Here is a 25972-nt window from a genome sequence, read left to right on the forward strand (position 1 = left end):
TGTTAAGAATGCAGCTTATTAACTAGGTTAACTCTAACAACCTGTTCGTCACAAAGTATATTTGCTAGGTAAGGTATTATATAACTTTTATACTTTTGCTTGCGTGCATGGATTTTAATGTAATTACGTCTCGTTCTACCAGAAGATATACAAGGAGAAAGATAAGAGTGAAGGGGATGGTTAGTATCTGGTAAAATAACACCTGCCAGGAGTTTGCATAACCTTAAATGTCTATCCACAACCATATTAATTATGACCCCGAACGATTCACCACACACCTTGCTTACTGCCTTCAGCACTCTCCGCAATACAGCAAAGTCTTTTCTCAAAAGCCCGAGTAATCCCAAGAGTATGCAATCTCTTTATGTAGTAAGTCAGATGGAGAACCTTCTTCGATAACAATTAAACGTGAGAAGACCAAGAGAGATCAGAGGAAAAGGTGACACCAAGATAATTGACCTTCAACACTGTTTATCAGTCTCCAATGGCACAAGCATTATGGGATCTCAAAATGGTGTTTAGATGCCGTTCATTTCTCATGCTAAAGTTAATAGCTTGACATTTAGACGACTTAAGTATAAGGCCATTACCAACAGACCAACAATCAATACGAGACAAAAACTCATTCATTTCTATGAGATGTAAAGAGGAAGAGATAGGCATACATACAGTGAGATCATGCACATATTTCACAAAAGTGTTTTCTGTGGAAGATAGAAGATCATGCAGAAAAAAAGAGAAAAGAAGAGGTAAAAGAACAGCTCCTTGTGGTACACCTTCATGAGACAACAGAAACTCTGAGCACCTCCTTCTAGAGAGGTAGGAACATAGCCAGTTGGTTATCGAACACGTATTGTAATTATGGTTTTGTATTAAAGCAGCTAATCAGTACACTTTCAAATTTGTGTTAATATTTAATTCAACATGACAACTGTAAAGCGTTATTTTCAATTTCAGTGTAGTTCACACAGTTTTTTTATAATGGTCTTAGGATTTTTGACAAATGAATTCAACTATCACATTAACAATTCTATTCCCTATGGCTGCTTATAATTTTGAATATATATATATATATATACGGAAAATACTCACTGAATGCGCATAACCTGATTTCCTATCGTTGGATTATGTAATGTATATTTATCTTAAAACAATTAGTCCGTGCATTTTATAGCATCATTGTTTCTGTACTCGGTTAAAACAATATGTTGATGAATTTTTTTACTGATTGTTTGATTAAGCATATAAAAACAATGAACAATTCAATAACTCCTAATTTTATAGATGATAAACTTTAGTGTAAAATCATTAGTTTATTTACACATCTGATTACAACTAAATGAATATTGAAAAATGAAAAATGTACAATTCTTGCTGATATGTATTACTATTCTCTTCTCTTGTTTTTTTTTCTCATTTTTACACAAACAATAATAATGTTGATAACATTATTATTATTGAAAAATATTTTATTCACTCATATTCATCATTTTAATTGTTCAATTGTCAATTTTGTATTTGTATATTTTAATAAACATTCATTAAGAGGAAAATACTGATGTCAATATATCTCTTCTTCATTTAGTTATTACATTTGAAACTTATCTGATGATTAAATCAGAGAAAAAGAATAATAATAATAGAGGAAAATGAAGATAAGAAAACTAATCGATTATTGGATTCATGTTTAGTTAATGGATAATCACAGATTTTTTAATAATAAAATATAAATAAATAAATAAAAAAGAAGAAACAGAGAAATTGAATAGAACAATCACAGTAACAATAAGTCATATTAACATACCTAAATAATTGAAAAATTACCATAAAAGTAATTTCATTAATAGTTTTTTTTTTACTATACATGAAATAATTTCTATTTATCATTTTGTTGTAGAAAGAGTGATATAAAAGTGAAAAAGAAGAAAAAGGAAAAAAGAACAATAAAGAACTAAACACTTGGATTCAGTTTATAAGTTTTCTATATCTGGATTACTTGACATTTCTTCTAAACTTTGAAGGTAGATTAAAGAGGATTTTTTAAGATTATTATTATTATTATAACTACTTTTGATGGGAATATTTTTATTTTTATCTACATTTGTGTTATTAGTGTTATTACTATTAATATTAGTTGTACAAGTTTTGGATTTTGTCTCGTAATCCATATCAATTTTATGATCACATTGTCTAGTTTTATCAAATCTAAAATCACTGATAGACTTTTTCTTCTGTATTAACTTTAAATGCTTATCATTTAAATTGTTATCTGTAAGAACTAGAAAGCTTACAGAAGAATGAGATGAATTAGATCCACGATAAGGTAATGTATATGAACTAGATTTTAAATTTTTATTGTTAGTATTATTGGAACAAGTAATGTCTCCCAACAAGTTATGACTGTTCGATTTAATATCATCAATTATTTTACAATCACTAAGTAGTACCTTTTTTGATAATAATCCTTTATCTACAGGTATTGGTTTTAATTCAGAGGATATACTTGAGGCTTTGGTTCGTTTTCGTCTCATATGAAATATAGGTCTGAATATGTGAGAAAAAAGTTTTTGTGATTCACAGCTTTCTCTAATATTTGATGGAAGACTAGGCCTCGAACGAGAACTGGAACTATTATTACGATAAATACTTAAACGGTAGTTTGAATAATTTCTTAAATTTGTTCTAGGATTATAGCCATATTGTGTTGCTGTTCCAGCTAATTCAGAGTCTTCATCATCATTATTATTCAAAGACCTTGTAGCCCATTCCGGAATGTAGATGCAATGTAATCCGTTATCTCGAACACATCGATAAGGCCAAAATGTTCGGACAAAATGTCGACGAAATCTGCGGCTGAATATGTAGTAAGGTAGGAGATTTATCGCTGAATTGACAATGATCAGTAAATTTCCGACTTCATTTAAAAGAAACCATGACATTTTTTTACTAGATTCTATTGTGATAAGGCCCCAGGCTATATGACTCACAGCAGCTGGAAGCTAATGGAAGAATAAACAAAGTTTCAATAATCAAAAATAATCATTCACAATAAAACTTAGTATATATCAACTTATTATATCCAAAAGTTTCATCACTATATCTTTAGTGCTTTTTCCAAAAACCAATATTTCTAAATCGAGATCTGTTAATGTACTTTTTTTACGGTACGATATCATGATTCTAAACAAGTTACGTATATGCTAACCGTGAAAGAAGAAATATATGCAACCACTCCTCCACCCCTGGCCAACATCAAGGCCAATTAATCAATCGTAATCCTATCTACTAAATGACCTAATTTGAGTAGGACCTTTTGAGGTCAATTGTAATTGTCTCTGTTATCTTTCGATAATGCAATGAGAAGACGAAGATTATCAGAACTATGTGATATATTAGCGCAATACATTTCTGTTATCTTTATTCATAAATCTTTGTATTATTATTCGTATTATTGGTTAAACATCAATATTATTCTCCTCTATACATGATTCATTCACTTCGCATTCATCTCTCCTTATTACGTCTTGTTAATTTGATCAAATTGTAATTGCACTATTTTTTCTCTTTCACTATATTTCACCCATATTTATTCTGATCATGGATCTTAAAATTTCATTTAACATATACGCAGATTCAAGTTAACATTCTATATGAGTCATATCAACAATTTTATTTTATTTTGTTTATCACAATCCTAAATATCACATGCTTTAAACGATGTACTTTGCCCTTAACCTGGCCATTTTTCAAATTATTAATTTGGATATATAATGGAATATATAGTGACTGACTTCGAGAGAAACTCCTGGAGTTCTAGTGAGAAGCCGTTACCAGTGGAGTTCAACCACGTCTGTTGTGAGATACCAACTCACTGAACACAATGGTGTACGGTGGTGCAACTTTGTGGATTGGTTGAAGTTAGACATTAAAACCGTTGGATGCCGGCCGGCTCAGTGGTCTAGTTGGTTGAGCGCTTGGCGCGAGACTGATAGGTCCTGGGTTCTAATCCCGCGGGATGCGAGATCGTGAATGCGCACTGTTGAGGAATCCCATACTAAGACGAAACGGCCGTTTAATGCTTCTGGGTTTTCCATGGTGGTCTAGCTTCAATTGACCCATGATTTCAATCAGCGAAATTTCTAACAATCTCCACATAACCCCTTCTGATATATAATTAATCGTTCCTTCGAAAATGATAGCAGTTACATATAATTATGTAGGTTATTATCAACACTAGAGTTCAATAGACAAAACGATCTCTTGAAAGCTGCTTTAAGCTTTAGTTAACTAAATTTTCAGCCACTTTCAAGTAAAATATATTGTTTCTTGATTTTCCTACATCATCATCAGTTTGTTAGAGAGATTACTATTCGAATGACACAACTTTATTTAACTTAAACATTGTATTTACTAATAACATATTGTTTTTCTCTCACTTTCCCTCGCTTAATCAGAGTTGGAACAACATGCTATGAATGAATGAAGTAGAATGTACTATATAAATATTTTGATTTGTATTATTATTTAATAAGAAGATCATGAGACAGTGTTTCATCATTCTTACCTGGCATATAAAAAATATAATTATTACTCCGATAAGCATAATGTTTGTATCCTGTCGTCGATATTCTGATCGTTTGGTTTGATCAACACACTTTCGACTTGATTTACGTACTTCCAAAATAAGAAATGTATTCATGATAGCAATCAGAGTGAATGGTATCCCAACAACTAATAAAACCCATGACCATAGATGATAAGCTTTACGAAATTGAGCTGATTCACCGAAACTGGTTAACTGATACCAAACTATTGAGATGCTAGTCATCGAATCACTGGCAAAACCATCACCAATCATACCGTTATCGGAAATTACAGATGTAAAAGTTGATAAATTCTGTACAGATAAACTACTAGGTGTGAGATCACCGTATTGGAACTCTAATAAAGTAGGATTTAGTGGTAGATACATTTCAAAAACTTTGTATTCAAAATAACGTGGGATTCCATAAATTACACTGAATAAATAAATTAAAATAATTATAATTTTGGCAAGTTTCAAAGTACACCATCGTTTGGCCCAGAACGGGTGGCATATCATTAGATAGCGATCTGCAGCAAACGCAACTGTTAACCATACAGATGTGACCTAATATAAAAAATAAAACAATCGAATGAAAGTTACCGAACAATTTGTAAATATTTTTACTAGTTCAACAAACTGCTGTACAATTACAGCAAATTAATCGAAATTCATTTTTTTTTACTTACTTATCCATTACAATTGACTTACATTCATAATACCGAAAACTGTTGAATAATAAACAGATTACATGAAGACGAAATCAATTATTCTAACCGCATATTTACAAAAACGAGTACGCCCAAATCGATTTGCATGTAACTGAATACAGTTTTATGGCACCAGAAAACTTGCTATGTATACCTTACAATTTATATATACATATTTATTAAGTGAGAAATGACCAATACTATGAATGACTTTATAACAGAATGATTAAATCTTGTAATTAAGTAAGAATAAAACTGTACAGATCTAAACAGCTGTTCGGCTAGAAATCTGGACAGGTTCTGAATAACGTTCACTGAAAAATAACCTTACGTTCTATAATGAATATTGTGCCTTCAACTATCGTTTAAGCTCGCAGAAAAGAGCTTCACTAATCATTTGAGAAAAACTATTGCAATCGATTTAATTCTAAACAAAAATATAGTGGAAATTAGCCAGAAAATTTATTTAAATTTTCAGTTGATGTAATTTAACAAGTGACATACTCCACAAAAAGGAGTTGTTGACCTTGAACTAATTACTTAATTTTCGGGCTATCATAAATCAATTGTTCATAATAAATACAAAGTACAAATTGTTATTATACCAAGAAAATGACACTTAACATTTTTTTAAACTGAGCTGGTTTTCGGTTCATTTTATTCATCAATTAATAGGACAAAAACAAAGCGATTCGATTCTGCTATCAATATTAACTAGTAGTTTGTACACAAAGCTCTAGGACAAACATACTACTGTGACATAGTTTTATGGAAAATATAATGTAATTCTATCAAAAACCACCTAAATGAATGAATCACTATGTGAAAATAGCTATTTGTAAAATCAAATACCTTTACTAAGAGTGGTATTCGAATGAATTTCTGTAAGACAAAAACTTCGCTTTTTCACCCAAACAACTGCAATAATCCATTCCTTTGTGTTTGTAAATACTATTTCTTAAGGAAATTTTTTCTCCCAATATATTTGTTGGTACTAGTCATTTTTTAACTCCTCCTAAAGCCCTTCTAGAAATGCTGCCGGTCCCGAGCTCTGGTAAAAGAATATGGTTGGACATGATGTTATCAACACCATCTCTCTAGAAAGACTAACCACTAAACATTGTTTAAACCACTTAAAACTAATCATTTTGGTCGCAAAATTAATGATACTTTCTATTTTTATTACTTTACCTAAAAGAAAATCATGTTAACATCTTTAGATAATTAAGAACATAAATTATAAGACATTTTATCTAAATATAAAATTCATTTAAGTCAAATCAAGCACAAACAATTTATCATATTTAATAGGTAATCAAAAATATTTTGGAAGTCAAATTTTAAAATTCAATTTCATATCATCAACTGAATGTTACAGAGCTTAATGATTAAAATGGGGGGCTTTTTGGCTCTCTAAATTTCCTTATTACAAAAAGACTTGAATGTAATTATGCTAATAAACTTTTAGCTGTATTTAAAAAAAAACACCAAAATATTTTTTCATTGAAATCATGAGTCAATTGAAGCTAGACCACCATGGAAAACCCAGAAGCATTAAACGGCCGTTTCGTCCTACTATGGGACTCCTCAACAGTGCGCATTCACGATCTCGCATCCCGCGAGATTTGAACCCAGGACCTATCAGTCTCGCGCCAAGCGCTTAACCAACTAGACCACTGAGCCGGCCGGCATCCAACGGTTTTTATGTCTAACCTCAACCAATCCACGAAACCAAAATAGTCACAAAGTGAAAAGAACTTAAACATCAACAAGTTAATTTTTCAACAAAAAAACAAGAGATGAAAGTTTTAACAAGATTTGTTGATCGGAATTTTTGTAATTTTGTGTTATAGCAATTATTTTGTTAAACGTTTAAAAATTATCATGAAATAATAATACTCATTTCATTTTACTAATTAGGTATTTGAGAAAAAGAACTGATAGTTCAAGAACGTTAAAGGTGTCTGTGTAAATACGGTAGAATTTCAAAAAATAACTTTAGCTAAAATCACCCTGATTATTTAGATCAAACGACCGACTTTAATCAGGTAACCAAGATTGTGTATATTCTCTTGCTGTTTTTAGAATCTATAAGGTTTGAACACTGCCCAATTTCAACCCTAGATATCATGTTTGAAAAGTCTGACCTTTGATTTGAAAACTGAACATAACAAAATTATACAGATGTTTTGATACAAATGTGAGATTATATAAATAAAACACTCGGACTAAAAACCGAAGACTATTCTTCCGTTTTCATATCAAATTATCTAATTTTCTTTGCGCTGAATATATAAATGTATATTTTGAACATCCTATGCTGAAAACATATAGGTTTGCTTGTAATCTCTTTATCAAAAATTGAATTTACTCAGTTGTAAACATTAGGGCGTCAAGAAAATATCAGACGATTACATCGTGAATATCTTTACCAAAACATCTACATTATTGCATTGAACAAGTCAAGGTCATACCATACTTCTAAATACCATAATTTATTCACATGAAATTCATTTTCATATTATTACAATAAAAACGTCCTGATTTGTGATTAGTTTATTTTTTGTAATGTTTTCTTCTTAATCAAAAATGTTTCCCCAAACTATTTATTGTGGAGATGATTTAAATCACGATGAGAGTTACCTCCCATAACGGGGTGAGTCGTTAAGAAATATCCCATTAGTATATCCACCATTTAAACATCCTGAAGAAATATCTGATAAAATTTTCTCTTTCCTCATCAATACATATGATCATTTATTCAAAAAATATGAACATCAATTATCCTTTCAGTGGTTACCAGACTACTACTGAAGTAAAACACAGGTTGAAAACAACTTTCAAGGATTCTTTTCAGTATTATAGCAAATTTTTTATAGTAAACTGTTTTAGTTTTTATGATAAAATAATATGTACTCCCCTTATTTCATGCTTTCGTTTCTAGTTGTAAAAAGATCATATTGTCTTTTTCAGTGGAATGTTTAAAATGCCGAAACAATAATTTAAAAACAGTATTTTGATATTTTGGTAAATAAAATGTATTCAGTGTCAAAATAAAAATTTTAATAACTGGATCAACCATAATATTAGATTTTGTGATACTTTAACTATGCTAGTGGGAATAAACTAATCAAGTTGTTAAACTAACAGAAAATAGTAACTCTTGGCAACGAAAGTTTACTTAAAGTAGTGACAATGACCAAATATATATGCCGTCTAAATAAACGGATTTTATTGCAAAGTTTGTTAGGCAGTGTAGAATGTTAATCTTTTCACTTTCATAACTTATATGAATGTAATTCAGAAAAAGCACATATACCTTAATTTAGGACATATGAATGAACTTTTAACTAACATTTAATCTCAAAAAAAGTATGTCTTTCATTTTTTAAAATCTACAACAGAATAAAATAATTAAACTAATATTTAAACGGTTTTAGTAAGAGTATAAAAATTTATCTCAATTGTCATTCAAGAAAATAATTAATCAGTCTTTATTGACATATCCAAATCCTGAGTGGATTACCGGATTATAGTGTCATGTTACAAGTCATAGTATATTTGGTAGTGTAGTCTAGAACAAATGTGACTGAACTCCAATGTTGATCTTCTCAATGGAACTTAAACACAGTGCCTTTCATTTTAAATTTTAAAGTGTTACCACTGAATTACTAAGTTCACATAACCAATAAAAGGTGTAAAAGAATTCATAAACGTTTATAAATATATTTTGCTGATATTCAGGACTGAAACTATTGTTACATATGCATTCTATATGGATTACTGTGGTGCATGCTACTTATATTGATGTAAGTAGTATATGACGCGAGTCAAAAACGTAATGTCTGGCAGCAGAAGATGGGGGAAGATCAAGAAAGGAAGAGCGGGAACACAATGCAATTTGTAAGAAAACGCATGAACAATGAAATGTGAGACAATGGATTAATGATTGCAACATGAACAGTCCGGTTTGGTATGATGGATTGATATATTGTAAAATAACGATTTACTATATGGTCGTTCTATTTTACGAAGAAACTCTGTAATTTTGTGTGTTGGTTTGTAAATAACAGTTGGATGTACATCGTTGTGCAGAATTAAAAATGAAATGACGAAATTTATCAATATTTTTATTGTCGAATGACACAAGTAGTCTTGTGATGTAGTATATGAAAATTAAATAAAGAAAAATAAATTATTTGGTATAGTAAAAATATATCTCTTGTTTGTTTAAGTTAACGTAGAATTTTAAGGAAATTTAATATTTATTTTAAAGCGATTTCAAAAGTTTAAAAGACATTTCAATTTCCTTAATTCATTCGAATGATTTTAATTATGATTTAAATACCAGATAATGTTTGCCATATACATGCTCATACTGAGTATACTAGATTTCTGAAATGTTTAAGTCGATCAAACGTTTTTTTAATGATAGACATTTAAACTATTGTGGAATGTATCAATTTCCAAAAAATGCTGTCTGTCAAAATTGACTGTTGTGAGTTTTGAGTGAATGATATATGAAGAATTTAAATGCTAGGAAACATTCACATAATTATTATTATCATTAGTAGTAGTAGGATAAATTTATAGAACACACAAGTTCGCCTAAAAATAGTTATAGTAAAGATGTAGAGACTAGAAGTCTTGGACTGTGATCAACATTTGTTACATTTTTATCTCTTTCAAATGTCATTTACCTTTTATGTCACTGTCGGTGATAGTAAACAATTTATATATGTATGCTGTCGACCTTTTGGTATCATTAAACTATTCAAGTCGAGTTCCCCTAACATACTTCCCAGTTAATCTCTCATTTTTACTGATAATAGTGAGAATCTCCACCTTCTAACTAGGATTAAATGAGGGTTATAAATTAGTGTGGGTAATTAGGATTAGGATTTACACTTGAACATCAGGATTAGGAATTAAGTTTAGGGTTTTCGTCACAAACTAGCATCAGCTATATTGCCAAAATGCTATTTAGCCAAATGGTGAATGAATTTCGCACTCAAATCCAATACCTGCTATCTTAATTCCAAGTGCTTTGTCCATAAATTATAGTCTCGCCACGATATCTCTGTCGTTTGAAGGATATTAAAAGGTTTTTGGTACCTTAAAGATATACTTATCTGTTTTTAATTACTTCTCAGTTTGATTATCATCCTTAGGGTTTTGTGAAATAGCAGTGGAGAGAAAAAGTTTTTTAGACCTCGGACCTTTATTCGAAAGTGCAAGCGACGACATATACGTCAACAGTTGCTTGAAAATTTTGCAAATGTACTATTACTACCGATTACTTCCACTGGTATCTGCATAACACCATTTTCCTCTTTAATTTTTACCAGTTCGTAACAAAACTTACTTAATAATTCAGCTACTCGTTTTCTACATCTTTATCCAAGTCAGTTTTTTTATGTCGTCTAAAATCAAAATTTAAGTTATGCGTTTCATTTTAAACAGTATGTTTTATCCCAATTTTTTTTAAAAAGTTACTTGAGTCACATAAAATGTTCGTATAAGTTTTATAATTCACAGCATATTAGTAATCTTTTAGAGATTTCAGGAGTAAATTATAAGTCTTTGATTTACTTTTTTCAGTTGTTCACTTATCAGTAATTGATTTTCACACGTCTATATTACACTTTAAGTTAAGAAAAATGCATTGGAGAGGATAAAATTGTGATTAAAATCAAGTTACCAGTATATGGTTGTAAAGATTGTTGAGTCTTTATTAAGATCACGTACCGATCAATGTTGACAGTTTTTCATTGGTGGTCTAACCTTGATCGGCTAATGATTTCAATTTTTAGAAAATCAAATCAATTATTACATAATATCATTTAAATATAATGAAATATTACTAAGCTTATAAGTGATAAGTGGAATGGCACAGAATTGTTTTCATATTTATAACACAAGTAAGATATGTTTATCATATGACTCAAAATATCTCATGATGATAAGTATTGAATGATCTACTTATATGTCATCAGAATAATAATATATCAAATATTTTGGCATAAATTACCATGATATTTCATTAAATAATAATCGAGTTGTAACTTCCAGTTTATTTTTTTCTAATATGTCATTTTTACCAGAATAATAATAAGAATATATTTCGTATTTCAATAAAATAATTAATCTTTGACCTATAGTAAAATAATATGATTAAATTGTAATTGTCCTCTGATAATATAATGAAATTCTTAAAAATCTATAGAAAATTAGGTTTATCATAGCAATTCTATTTGTTTAAACTTGATAAGAAAAATAAAATAAATAAAACAAAGACATCCAATAATGAAAATATGAAAAATACAATTGTCCTTCCAGGTTTTCCATGGTGGTCTAGTTTCAATTGACTCATGATTTCAACTTGTGAAATTTCTAAAATCTCCACAAAACCCCTTCTGATAATAATCATCTGCTCATTAGTGACTGACTTCAAGAGATACTCCTGGAGTTCTAGTGAGAAGCCGTTACCAGTGGAGTTCAACCAGGTTTGTTGTGAGATATCAACTCACTGAACACAATGGTGTACGGTGGTGCAACTTTGTGGATTGGTTGAAGTTACATATTAACACCATTGAATGTCGGCTCAGTGGTCTAGTTGGTTAAGCGGCTGGTGTGAGACTGATAGGTCCTGGGTTCTAATCTCGCGGGATGCGAGATCGTGGATGCGCACTGCTGAGGAATCCCATACTAGGACGAAACGGTCGTTTAATGCTTCCAGGTTTTCCATGGTGGTTTAGCTTCAATCGGCTCATGATTTCAATCAGTGAAAAGAAAATTAATCATTTTACTTACAATAAATGTTTTTTTTAAATCTACATTATTTTGTTATGATTAAGAAAATCATTCTTAAGTTTAATTTTCATAAATGAAAGATCAAATAAAATTATCATAAACCAACACTAAATTTTTGTTAAAATTAAACAAACAAATAATTAGAAAATTATCTTAATTAATTTTTAATGAATTCATTTTAATTTGGTCAACAACAAAAAATAGAGGAGGGGGGATTTTTTTTCTATGTTGAAATGTTAGTTTATTGTAATTTGTGATAATGAATGTAAATAAATAAATATTTAAAAAAAACAACTCGGTAAGTAAAGATTTTAATTAACACTAAAATGAGAATATAAATTCAATAGATAGAACTTTAGGTTATTTACCTTGTTATTCTAGAATAGTAAATAAGCACCTGTTAATTTCTTTTTTAACAAACAAAATTATCTTCAGAATTACGGTAATTAAAAATTTGTTTTTCATGTTGTTGTTGTGAATTTATTTTAATTTGTTTAGTTCACTAGCTTTTTGTGATGAAGAAGAAGAAGGAGAAGAAAAAATACGAAGATCTTATTGCCAACAGTTGTTTAAAACTGCATAATTTTTTTAAAACATATCCTTAGCGTTCCTATGATTCGATTATTTTCAATCGAATTAAGTAAACTATAATTGTTTCATTTTTTTATTTGTGATAAAATCAATAATGTTTTCAATTTCTCTAGGTTTATTGTTATTATTTTTTATTGATAATCATATGAATTTAGTGTAAGCATAAACTTAACAGAGTTCGTTTATTTTCTTCACATTTAGAATATGTGTAAACATTGCTATGAAAGCAAATACATTATACTATAGGAATAAAACTAACATTCATTACTGAAAATCAAAATAATGCCAGAAATGAGCACAAATAAAGATAAAAAGTATTCTAATATTTGATAAATAGATATTTGTACATAACTGTGCTCATAATGTACATTGTAATGCAATTGATCGATCAATAATAGATCATCCTTTAATAGTTTACATCGTAAAAAAAGAACTAACCAGAAACTAAAACGCTACACATACATAAGTTGACTTCATCTTCTATTATTATATAAAATAAATTATTATTATACCATAAATAACTTTTAGAAATATAGACTATTCAAGAAGTGCATTTCAAAATCTAATCCCATTTAAAAATAGTATTAATTTAAATTAATTTTAAGCTACCTGATTTTATCTTATGTATAAAGTGTAGAACTTCTAAAATTCGAGTAACCATTTCGTTGAACTATAAGAATAAATACAAAATCTGAGTCGAAATATCGAATATATATTTTCTGATAAAATCATAATTATCTTAGGTGTACTGTCGCTGTGATTATTCTCTTTTTTAACTTTATTAATCATAACAGTACATATTAAATCATGGAACTTGCATATACAATGTCATTACGTCTGTTATATTAATATGAATAACTTATTAACATTTCTGATTTTCATTTTATGTATATGAAACTAATTTACTATGAAATAAAGTGATTCAAAAGTATTCACCTACCATACCTCTGACATAAGCCATCCAAAGTAAGTAATTTCTGTAAATTTTCTAATGATATACGAGTATGATTAAAGACAAGTTCCATACATACAAATAATCGTGAAATAGTCATTATTCTACATGATATCACTGACAATCAACTTGATAAAATGATTTAAATAAATAGAAATGTATTATTTCATGTTGTTTTTAATAAATTATTAGTTGGTTACCAGCTCTACATATGGCAAAACGTGCATATTTCTTTTGAAGTCCACCACGTTTTAATATTTCGATATTAAAAGATCTGTTAACACTGTTACTTTTTCACTTAGTGGATTCCTGATAGTGAGGATTTATAGCAAGTTGTGATTAGCGTAATTCAGTCATGTTCAGAGAGATACAACCACTACTACTAGTATTGGATGATCATCGCATCATAGCGCTAATAGATTGACATTAAGAATCTGTGTCATGAGATTTTAACTCAGAAATCTAAATACACTCGTAGATCACGAGTTAGATCGTGTGCGTGCATTGCTGCGATATTTAGTACTAGGGTAAAAAAAAGTCATCAATTGACTCGTGGTTTTTAATGACACTCCTAGTCAATATTGATCAGTAACAAATGCCACATAAATTAAGTCTTGGTTTGATAGGGATAAAACTTTTACATTAATTACCTCATAAGTCATGTATTTACTAACTTTCAAAAAGCTATGCTTTCGCTTCATATCTAATGACAAACAGGAATAATCGATTTGTAAAAAACAGTTTGAAGACAAACAAATTTTCATTCCAAAGAATTAATAAACATACATTTTTAGGATCTTATAATAAAAAGAGATAGAACTAAGTGTTTTGAATAATATATGGTTTTTTGTTATTCACTGAAAAGATTTTTTTAACGATGAATAGAAAATAAATATATTCCGTGATTCTTAAACCGCCCTAATACTTAAAAAACTATTTCCTTTAATTGAAGGTTAGTCTTATGTGTAGTAAGTTTATTAAATATGCTAAAAAGACTCTTAAATAATTAGCGAGTTGTTGTTTTCTGACCTGGTTGCCAAGTATCGGTAAACATTTATTGCACGGCCATTTTTGTATTTTTTTTTCGAGTGAAATTTTTTTTCATCCCCATCTTCCAATAATTTTCATTCTGTTTCGTCCAATCAAATAACTAGTTTTGAGTTCGTTATAATTGGTCGTTTATTTCATAAAATCGATATAAAATATGAGGATTCGACGACAGAGCACATTTTCCTACAATTATGGGTGGTAGTAACATGCGGAGCGCGAGCCCCGTCGTTCCTCATGTTGTCACAGAAACCGATAACCTGTTCGTTCTTGAGCACATTGTATCTCGTAACGTCTCAATCACTTGACGAGCTCCATAAGAACTTATGAAACAGCTGCGTACTGTCATTATGTGGTGAGGGATTCTCATTTACATAGAGATCGGAAGCCGTATATTAGATTCGTATGTTGGAGAAATGGTCGTGGAACACCTAGCGGTTCTTCACAGCCGAGTAGACGAACGAGGTAATTTGATTTGTGTTATTATAATTTTTCATTAAGGACTACCGTGAACACTCAATGTCCTTCCTTCATATTTTGTAAGTTACGGACTATCAAAATAACGTCAATATGGATACAACGTTAAGCAATGAAGAGGAAGAAATTGTTTCGATTAGCTCAGAGGAGTTCACAGAACGAGACAACGACAATGACGAAGACGCGTATGACAACAGACTTCATGATATTTGCAATCTTGCGCAACCGCCACATGAAACTGCTGATGGAAGTACCTTGATTTTTTGTCCATGCGAAGCCATGCTTCATTTATTTTGTGCCTACGACCCATCAACACACGTCCATGGAATCCACTGTCCCGTGTACGCAGCTATAATGGAATAATAGCAACGCCTTTGTTCATGAAACTCGGAACTGTTAAGAAACCATCAAAATTCATTTAAGATTAATAGTCATTATGTGATTAGCGCCTACGTATTCGTAAACGTTTTTTAAGCTTTCTCAAATATAGGGTTTAAGTAAACGATTTCGTATAGGAAATGTCATCTAATGAACACTCATCTATCTAAGAATAGTACATGCAAAACTTATTCAGAATGTTTCAGTGTTGTGTCATATAGTTAGGATAGGCGAATGTAGTACTACCAGTTCACTAGTACAACGACATCATTTCTATAGGAAAGGTCAACTGAACCAACATTGATGAATTCGAATTAAGCCTTAGTGATTAAGCAATATAATCAATGGAGATTTATAGAAATTTCGTGGATTAGATCATTAAAAGAGAATTTTGGAAAAAACTTATAACTGGTTTTAATAGTTGATGATAGTAATAACTGACGTTGAAAGGTGGTCAAATGTTTAATACACAATTAGTAAAGAAATTATTCATCGAAGTATTTCCATTAGTTTTTACTTAACACATCGTATGTTATTTTAATAAACGTTATATGCGTAGCAACATATCCAATTGGGTATTTTTCCAAACAGTAATTCTTAGTACAAAGAGTTGTTTAGTTTTATCTGAATAATGGTGTCATAAATAAATGCAAGATTGTCAATTGTGTTATTTTGCTAATTCAATTAAAAGCGTTAATTGTTTTTAACTGTACATTCTTTGTAGTTGAGCAGTTTAAAATTATGACAAAAAGTACTTGTCTATGTAAGTAGTCATGTGAATCGATTATTGTGCTCGTCAATTGGGCTTAACAAGTTTTGCATGTAATGTCAACAGCATATTTGCAGTTTAAAAAATCTCCATATAATATTCTATATTGTTGAATAACAAGTTTTGACAAGGATTTGAAATATTAGTTACATTAAGTGTAAAAGTACAAGCCTACGGTCTGAGGAAATAAATGTCAATCTTAATTACACAGCTTAATACGAACAAAGTCAGTTGTATCAAATGACATTTAATAACACAAATCAAATTACCTCGTTCGTCTACTCGGCTGTGAAGAACCGCTAGGTGTTCCACGACCATTTCTCCAACATACGAATCTAATATACGGCTTCCGATCTCTATGTAAATGAGAATCCCTCACCACATAATGACAGTACGCAGCTGTTTCATAAGTTCTTATGGAGCTCGTCAAGTGATTGAGACGTTACGAGATACAATGTGCTCAAGAACGAACAGGTTATCGGTTTCTGTGACAACATGAGGAACGACGGGGGTCGCGCTCCGCATGTTACTACCACCCATAATTGTAGGAAAATGTGCTCTGTCGTCGAATCCTCATATTTTATATCGACTTTATGAAATAAACGACCAATTATAACGAACTCAAAACTAGTTATTTGATTGGACGAAACAGAATGAAAATTATTGGAAGATGGGGATGAAAAAAAATTTCACTCGAAAAAAAATACAAAAATGGCCGTGCAATAAATGTTTACCCCAAGTATCTATTGAAATATGGGAATAGTAAAATATCATTTAGTCCATGAGGATTCTGTTCCCATTATCATATTACGTTAAACAGTAGTATTTCTAACAATTTAACCTCAATTGGAACCTCCAAGCTATAAATATATTTTTACAAACAGCAGTTTACATTTTGGTTAATTATTAAGGGTGGTATCTTTTTTATGTTAATGAACTTTAAGTTAGATAATCTTTTGAGGCTGTTTAAAGTGAACTTCCTACATTGGAGTGTTCTATGCACTTAAGAGGTGAATTTTTGGCGCACTTATTGGTTTCATTTCTTTACATTATCATATGATCCGATGGAAATTTACATGTATTGTGCAAATCTACAAATAACCAATCAAATCATCGTGTAAAATGGTAACATGTCAACAACTGATTTTGTATACCATTGTAATTAGCTATTAAGCAAAATTAATCTCATGCATACTAGGTAAATAATTTGTTGCTTCCTGACAACACTGATTACAATAGATGTAAATGGCATAAAATTTGAAATGTATATAGATTATATCTCACAAATGTTGAAAGTCGTGGACTTATTGCCAAAAAACACATTAAACGTATGATTAAGTAGACTAATCATTATGAATCGACACACCCGATTATAGATATTTATCAGTGAGATTAATTTTAACGTAAGAACAACATTTTTACAACGGTTAACCCAGTGACCGACTTGCAAATTTACCATATTACAAGCTTGTAAAGCATAGATATCATAAGACTTTCGAACTAAACACCCCAATATATATATATATATATATATATATATATATATATATATACCAGTCAGATTACTAGTGAGACGTTTTAAAATTCCATATTTACAACATGACCGACTATTTATTCACAGCAAAAGACAATAATGACCAAAACTTATTTGCAATTGCAATTTTTTACCAAACGTTCAAATGTGGTGATGAAAATCTTTTTATCATAGAGCAACAAAATAATTTATTTTCTATGAATCATTCTTGTAGTTCATCAAAATGTAAATAAAAAATTGAATTCCTTATTGGTTGGTTATTTAGATAAACGTTTTTAAGATTGACACAACTCAAGATCTCAAGGGAAGTGAAGAGAATAAATACAACGGCTGCACTTCCACGTGCATTGCGTTGCATCACTCAATATATTAAAATTAAAGACTATTTAATGGTCCCAACCAGAAGGTCTGCACTTTCCTGGATGGCTCAGACTAATGTGAATTCGCTTCGTGAACTGACTTATTTCTTTAGATCTGCACCCATTTATCTTTTAACTTTATCAAGGAGTTTAGTAAAGTAAGTCAAACTTGTGATCGTCTATTTTTTATCAGCGTGAACGATAAACAAACATAATCACTAAACGTAATTCAGTTGAAGATCATAGAAACTAAAGGTAGGGTATAAAGAAGTCTAATCAGTTATGAACTACTATTTCATTTTAGAATTCCTAATATTTCATTTAAAAGTAACCCGTAAACACTATGATAAACAACTGATCATTTATAGCAAGTATTGAAGCTTCATCATACATAAAAATTTGTGTTGAATTTTAACTATTTTGATGATTAGCATATTCAGAACTAAGTGTGAGATAGTTTCTTAGCAGAAAAATCTAGAAAATTTATCTGTAATTTTTATGCAAAGATCCAAATGTATTTAAGACTGAAAAAATAATTCAGTTGTTTGTTTCAAACAACAAAAAATGCATAAAATTATTTCAGTTTATTAAATTACTTCCCAATACCTCTAATACTACGAATTTCCAAGTTAGAAACCATGATAATATTCTTTTAAATTATAAAATAAAGGAAGAATAATTTAAAGGAAGATTCAGCTCGTAATTTTATGCAGCCTAAAGACATTATATAAAAGTTCACGCCTTCGACTCCTTGAAAACCCTTTAAAAAACATGTGACTCCTATAACTAATTACGTTATACTCCTTAAATGATTTCAAATGGAGTTTATTTATAAATTTCCAATGAACCAATGAACATCACATTGAGGAAAAGCTTATTTGAGTTCAAAACAAGTTTACATTTCGAAGAAGTTCCCAATCTTCGGTTAGCATATAAAAGCAATAACTAATGAAATTAAGTGAAGCAACTAGTAAAAATGATTAGGAAATATCTTTGTATGTGAAGTTATCATGATGAACTCTATCTTTACAGCTAACATATTAAGTGATCATAAATTATTATGATCTTCAGTTTGAATGTTTAATTCGGTGAACATTTTACGTGTTATTTCCTACATTAGTTTCATGCTGAGGAGTCCCATGCAAGGACAAAACGGCCGTCCAGTGCTTACAAGTTTTTAGTGATGGTCTAACATTGATCGGCCTACGATTTCAATAAAATTCAGCCATCTCCACATTATTTATTTATTTATTTAAACTCATAAAAATTGGTACAAGGAGGCACCAAATACATATGCGCCACACAAATCTCACTTGATATGTGTGAGGGCAGTGATACTGCCTGGGTGCCCAGACCGAAGCAGGTGGTTTTCTTAGGGGACCACACTCGGAGCTATCGACATGAAGTTGTGATCCACAAGACAGTGGGGCAACGTAAGGAGATGCAGTCCCATGGTAGCCAGTGACTAGCGATTGGTATATATGCCACTTGTTCCTTCAGGATACTGGAGCTCATATACACCATAGGTTTGGAATCAGGGTTTTCCAACTCCCCTATATAGATCCTCCATATCCACCAACCCTGTTAAGGCGCTGAACATTCGCTTTTCGTCCTCTCAATTTCGTAAACAACACCCCCACCACAAGAAGGCAGTGAGTTGAACTTCCCTGGCAGTGGTTGTATGCACGTGACCATGTGAGAGCATTTCGAGAGGGGGGCTTGCTCTCCCCACTCTCGGCCGTACCAGATCATTTGGAGGCAATCTTCACAACTCTATACTGAAGATAAACTTTTATCTCGTAACGTAATATCTTATCGTTGACTAGATGTATAGCAGGTGCTAGCTGACAATCTCCGACTCATCCGTTTTTAAGCATAAAACTATAAAACGACCTCAGTAAAAAGACTTTATGACTTCAATAAAATAAAAAGTCAACTAGAATATCAATTTTTTACCTGAAAACTATTGAAAACTAAGTGAATACTGTGAGAAAGTCAGATGTAAAAAAGTAAAGAGGGATATATAGTGCTGTCAGTCTAGATAAATATATTTTGTAGCACTTAATTAAAAATAGATTATTTCTATCTAATTACCATACTTTTTGAATAATTTCCAAAATAACACACAATGACTAGAATCGTTTTGATCTGTTAATAATACATTTTTAACGTTTGTTCAATTCAGTATAATTTATTTAAAACATGAAATCATAAATTTTAAAGTAAACAGAATTTCGATAAGAATGGGTAAACCAGTAAAATAATACTTTGAACTTACAAAAACATCTTAATATCTACGTTATGCAAAGAAATTTACAGCTGACAACATTTCAGACCTTTTTTTTAAACTATTTTTAGTGATGCGTTATATATATAACACTTTTGATGGCAAGATTTTTTGACAAAACATTTCAGGGTTTTATTGTAATTAGTTTTATTTTATTCACTTAATGGTTAATATATCCGTTAAACAGTTCTACTTGTTGTATTCCCTCGGATTTAAAAAACAAAGCATAATACAAAGCAAAATGATGGAAATAAAATTAAATATACTGATAATCCTAAAACGAAAATCGATACTACAGAACAATCAACTGATGAAAACTGTTCTTGATCATAACGATTAAATTTTTAGAACTGTTTCTCTTAACATTTAAAGTGCGATCTTTCTAGGAATTATTTTTGAAGACCTTAACATGGATAAGGACGCACCATTGTTTTGCTATTTTTATTAGTGAGAAACAACGATATAATTGATAGTCCGTCTCCATTATTTCCTAACTAGTAATTATCCATAAAATGTTTAAGAGAGAAGTAAACACTTTACTAATGACAACTACACTTTAAACCATAATTCACTATACAGAGTATATTTGAAACTTGGTGAATGTATGTATAGATGTACGATAAATTAATAAATGCGTCACACCTACTCTATGTATTTTTATCAATCTTATTGTCATGGTACCAATTTAAGTCAGATGACAAAAATGATAAACTTAAGAGAAACTCGTAACTGTGAAATGTTACTACAAAAAACTTCCATTAATTGAAGCAAAACATTATTTCGTGGTCAGTTGACACAATAACTATGTTCTAGGTATTCGGGGAAATAACATCATTGTCCAACATAAAACTATAAATGAAGTTTGTATATCGCTTAAACTATAAGACTAGTGTTTAGGATGCGGAAATTCATTACACTTGCATTGTTTTTTCCTTCAAATTTTTTCTGCTAAAATTCAAAATAAAAGGCCAGTAGAAAGCGCCTAACATGTTTTTGTCAACCATCTTTTTCTGTACAATCATATTTATGCCAGGATCAAACTAATCTGCTAATAACAGCATTATGATATCACTTTTTCTCCCATAGCCGATTAATGACAAAAACTAGGTTACACTAAATATCTTCAAAATATCGATGACAGCATTCACTATGCTAGTGACATTCAAGTTATTGATTCATTTCAAACGTCGATACTAAGTTTTATTTGAAAGTATTTCCGATTGTCCATGAATAAAACTACATTATAGAAATAGTGGTCAAATTATGCTAGCGAATTGAACTATTCTGATCTTGTTAACCTTATCAATAGGATAATTTATCAAAACTACCATCATTTTCTCCTAAATAAAAATTCAACCAATTCTTCAAAAAATAAATTCAGTCAAACCGATATCAAAAAAACACTTTTTGCTAGTCGTTTACATCATTTACATGATCATTACATATTATGCCAAAAATTCACATGACTGAATTAAGTAATACTAATATTAAGTTAAACTGTTCAATACACAAATAGGATTTCCGCACATATTTCTTATTTAATTTTTTAAAAATGCTTATTGATTCTCATATAATAAGAATATATAGTGATCATTTCAAAATAGATGTGCTAAATGAAGTCATTAAACAAGTGATTCAACGTATCATATGTGACTACTGTATCACTAAGATATTTCAACAGAATATATACCACTGTTTTACTGGGATATTACAAATGTATTATAACAAATATCTACTCAATTTTAAAATCAATATACAATTGCGTGGCGTGCTGTATTACTATGGTTTAAGTGTTTCCTACCATTGATATTTGATCATGTGAGTTTAAATGAAGTTTTCATAACAAATAGGTTTATTTGATGGATGTTGCTATACAGATATTAGTTTGATAACATAAATTTTGTTATGAAATAATTCAATATATCACACTTTGTTTATAAATATCATCAAAAGTGAATCGGGATCAACAATCAATGAGCAAAACTAATAAATTCATAAAGCTATTGTTTTTTATCATTGGTTGGTACAGACAACTTTCAATTCAACATATTGTAATTGAGGAAATTCGAAAACGTTATCGATCTAATTTACTAATAAATGTATAAATGTCAACTGTTTACTATACAAATACCTTACTTTTGCATTCTACTAGTAATTATATCAGCGACTAGTTCAAAATACTGAAACCCAGTCTTTAAAAACAATTTCGAGACTTGAATAACTATTAAAAAAATCCAACTGGAAAACATTCATTATAAAGAGATTATAAAATTGTAAATAAGAGAAAAGTGAAGAATTAAATTTTATGAAGATTATATTCCCTGAATAAAAAATAGAGCTGATCGTAATTATACTTTACAGCTTCTACTGGGTTTAATTCACATATACGACTTAACATGTGCCTTTTGAAATGTTGTGCATTATTGGTATCAATACCAAGGTTGAACTTGATGGTTTAAAAAATAAATTGAGCATTCGGTAGAGAGTTCATAATAAATATATTTTTTATATCCCACTAAGTAGAAAAATTGTATTCCTGAATTTTCGTGACTTAACGTAAGCCGCTTCGTCAGAGTAAATAAGTACTCTGTTATACTTTATTGTTTGGGCTCAGCTAGCTGAATATGATTTATATGGATTTAAATGGTGTACAAAGTAATCGGTGTAAAAGTTTGGCCTTTCAACTGGATTTAGAAAATTTTAGAAAATGTACAGAATAGTACCTCATAATAGTTTGTTTTCATGATCTGAAAAATTATTTAATCTAATAAATAATATCTTTGCTAATGCATGATTGTTTAGTAATTCCTTAACAATTAGGTTGTGTTATTGGAGGTGGTCTATTTTTAGCCGTGTTAGATTGAGAAAATATATGATAAAATGTTATTTGATTTGATAATGATAAATATTCTAATACAGGTATCTAATTATTTGTTTTCATAAATGTGTCTTTGTGTAGAGATCGGAACTCTTATTTTAAGTTCTGGTGATTGACTTGATGTAGTCTGAGCAAGAAGCCATCGACAACATATAGAACCCTTTTAACATGTCTTATATTCGGTATACTTGATAGACGCTTTGTTGACTTCCAAGTAGGATGATAATTTAAATTTTTTTGAAACTAGAATATCTGATAATAGCAAGTACAGCGGCTGGTTATGAGAATATATTCCTTACTTTTTGAAGTTGCATGTCAGTCAGTCAGTTACAACTTAGGACCAAGCACATACATGCATCGGTCCAGGTTGCTATACCTCATTAGCACAACAAAGTGAACACCGGATTCATAGAAGCAGTTAACTCAATGGTGTAATATATAAAGGAAAGATTTTATGTAAAGATATAATACAGAAAGAAAGAATTAGTTCGTAGAAAGAATGATGTGAAATAATTTTAATCTTATAGTTTAAGGGAAGACGGAGAGTGTATACACCGACGCCATTGTGATCGATTCTGAGCCATGTCACCAAGAGTCTCCAACCATTGGTTACGATAGACACGCGGACTCCAACCAAGTAGTCTGCATCTACCAACATGGCTCAGACTACAAGTTAGTGACTTCAAGCACTGATGCCACGTTTTGGTTTGGCTGTCCCTAACTTTCTTCCAACCATCCCGAACACCGGTTAGCATCGCACGTCGTGGTAATCGGTGTTCGGGCATACGTAACACATGGCCCAACCATCTCGGTCGATGAAGATTCACAACCTCACCAACCGATTTACCATCATTCCCTAGTACCCTGTGTCTAACATCACTATTACTTACCTGATGATCCCAGCAGATGCCAGCAATATTTCTAAGGCATCTGTGGTCAAATACTAGTAGCTTACGAGTGTCTTCTACTCTTAATGGCCATGTTTCGCTGCCGTAAATTAAAACAGAACGGACTGCCGCGCACTATATTCGTCCTTTTATTGATAGACGGATATCTCGTCTTCGCCACAGGTGACGTAAGTTGGCAAAAGCCAATCGAGCTTTTCGAATCCGTGCTGAGATTTCGTCAGACAACAACTCATTTGGGCTGATTAGCCTTCCAAGATAAGTGAAGTTTTCAACGTGTTCGACTACTTCACTCCCTATCCTTAGTTCAGGTGTTGACGCAGACCAGTCCTGAAGCAACAACTTGCATTTAGAGGGAGAGAAGCGCATTCCAAACATTCTGGCATTGTTGCTCAGTGCTACCAAAAGACTGCATTTTATCAGCGTCTCCACCAAACAGGACTATGTCATCTGCGTATTCTAAGTCGATAAGTGGACCTCCTGGAAGGAGATCAATACCCGAGAATGTTATTTCCATCAATAAGTCTATGATGAAGTTGAACAAAAATGGAGAAAGTGGACAGCCTTGACGGACACCACTTGAGGTTGCAAAAGTAGATGACAGTTCGCCATAAGCTCTGACTCGACTGGTAGTGTTCGAGTAAAGAGCCTTCACAAGGTTTATGTACTTCTGGGGTACGCCTTTCAATGACAGACACTGCCACAGAATCTTGCGGTCTACCGAGTCAAATGCTGCTTTCAAGTCAAGAAAGACCACCATTGTCGGACGTCGATAAGCACGCCTGTGTTCTAGGACCTGACGAATGGTGAATATATGGTCGATGCAGCCACGACCAGGTCTAAAGCCAGCTTGGCTCTCTCGTGTTTGCAGTTCACGAGTCTTAGTTAGGCGTCTGACAATTATCGAGGCTAGTATTTTAGATACTATATTAGTTAAACTAATCCCTCTATGGTTGTCACAGGATGATTTTAACCCTCTCTTATATATTGGGACGATAAATGATTGTGACCAGTCAGATGGAATAACATCTAACTCCCAGGTCTTAGCTAAAATATTAGTCAACCTAATCGCTAAAATTGGACCACCATCCTTAAAGACCTCTAGAGCCAGTCCATCTGGACCAGATGCCCTTCCTCGTTTCAGATTAACTATAGCCTTTTGAACTTCAGCAAGAGTTGGGGGACCTACTTCAATGTTCCATTCACACTGTCTGGGAATGGAGGGTAGTTGTAGAGTAGCTGAAGGCCAGTTGAACTGTTCTCTGAAATGTTCCGCCCATCGTTCTAAACGTCTGGACTGGGAGCAGATGAGAGTATCGTCTTTTTCCGATATAATCTCACTTACACTTGACTTATTAATTCCAGTTTCTTTTATTAGTCTGTAAAGCTGTCTTGTGTTCCCTATAGTCGCTGCCTTTTCCATCTCTTTTGCTTTCATTGCCCACCACTGCTCACGGTCGTTCCTTAGACTTTTTCTTAACCTAGATCTGATTTGTTGTCGCTCTTCATCATGTTCGGAACCTGATGGGACGAGTTTGCGAGAATCCATCAGTGTGATAGACTTTGAAGAAATCCATTGGTTCTTTGTAACCCTGTGGTTTAATCATTGATAGATGTCACTGCTGTTTCCACAGCTGCTTGTATATCTTTCCAAGCAACATCTGGGTCAACCTCGTTTTCAGAACTACCT

The 25972-nt window shown here is 31.3% G+C and overlaps 2 protein-coding genes across 2 annotated transcripts in view; one reads left to right on the forward strand and one right to left on the reverse strand.

Annotated features, from left to right (window-relative positions):
- Nucleotides 1–1970: 1970 nt before the first annotated feature.
- MS3_00007676 (uncharacterized protein) overlaps nucleotides 1971–25972 on the reverse strand; it is a gene marked incomplete at its 3' end in the record, with an annotated part of 40701 nt that continues 16699 nt past the window's right edge. The window contains exons 2-3 of the mRNA XM_012940520.3: nucleotides 4565–5149; nucleotides 1971–2999 (exon numbers count right to left, since the gene is read on the reverse strand). Of these exons, the coding sequence (XP_012795974.3) occupies nucleotides 1971–2999; nucleotides 4565–5149 (1614 nt within the window). The remainder of the gene's footprint in view (nucleotides 3000–4564; nucleotides 5150–25972) is intronic.
- On the forward strand, nucleotides 12979–18943 carry MS3_00007677 (uncharacterized protein; the record flags this gene model as incomplete). The annotated part of the gene is made up of 3 exons (XM_035729822.1): nucleotides 12979–13010; nucleotides 18134–18370; nucleotides 18883–18943. The coding sequence occupies 3 exons, from the start codon at nucleotides 12979–12981 to the stop codon at nucleotides 18941–18943; spliced, it is 330 nt and encodes a 109-aa protein (XP_035585307.1).

The sequence above is a fragment of the Schistosoma haematobium genome, chromosome 4 (assembly GCF_000699445.3).
Source record: "Schistosoma haematobium chromosome 4, whole genome shotgun sequence".
Lineage (NCBI taxonomy): Eukaryota > Metazoa > Platyhelminthes > Trematoda > Strigeidida > Schistosomatidae > Schistosoma > Schistosoma haematobium.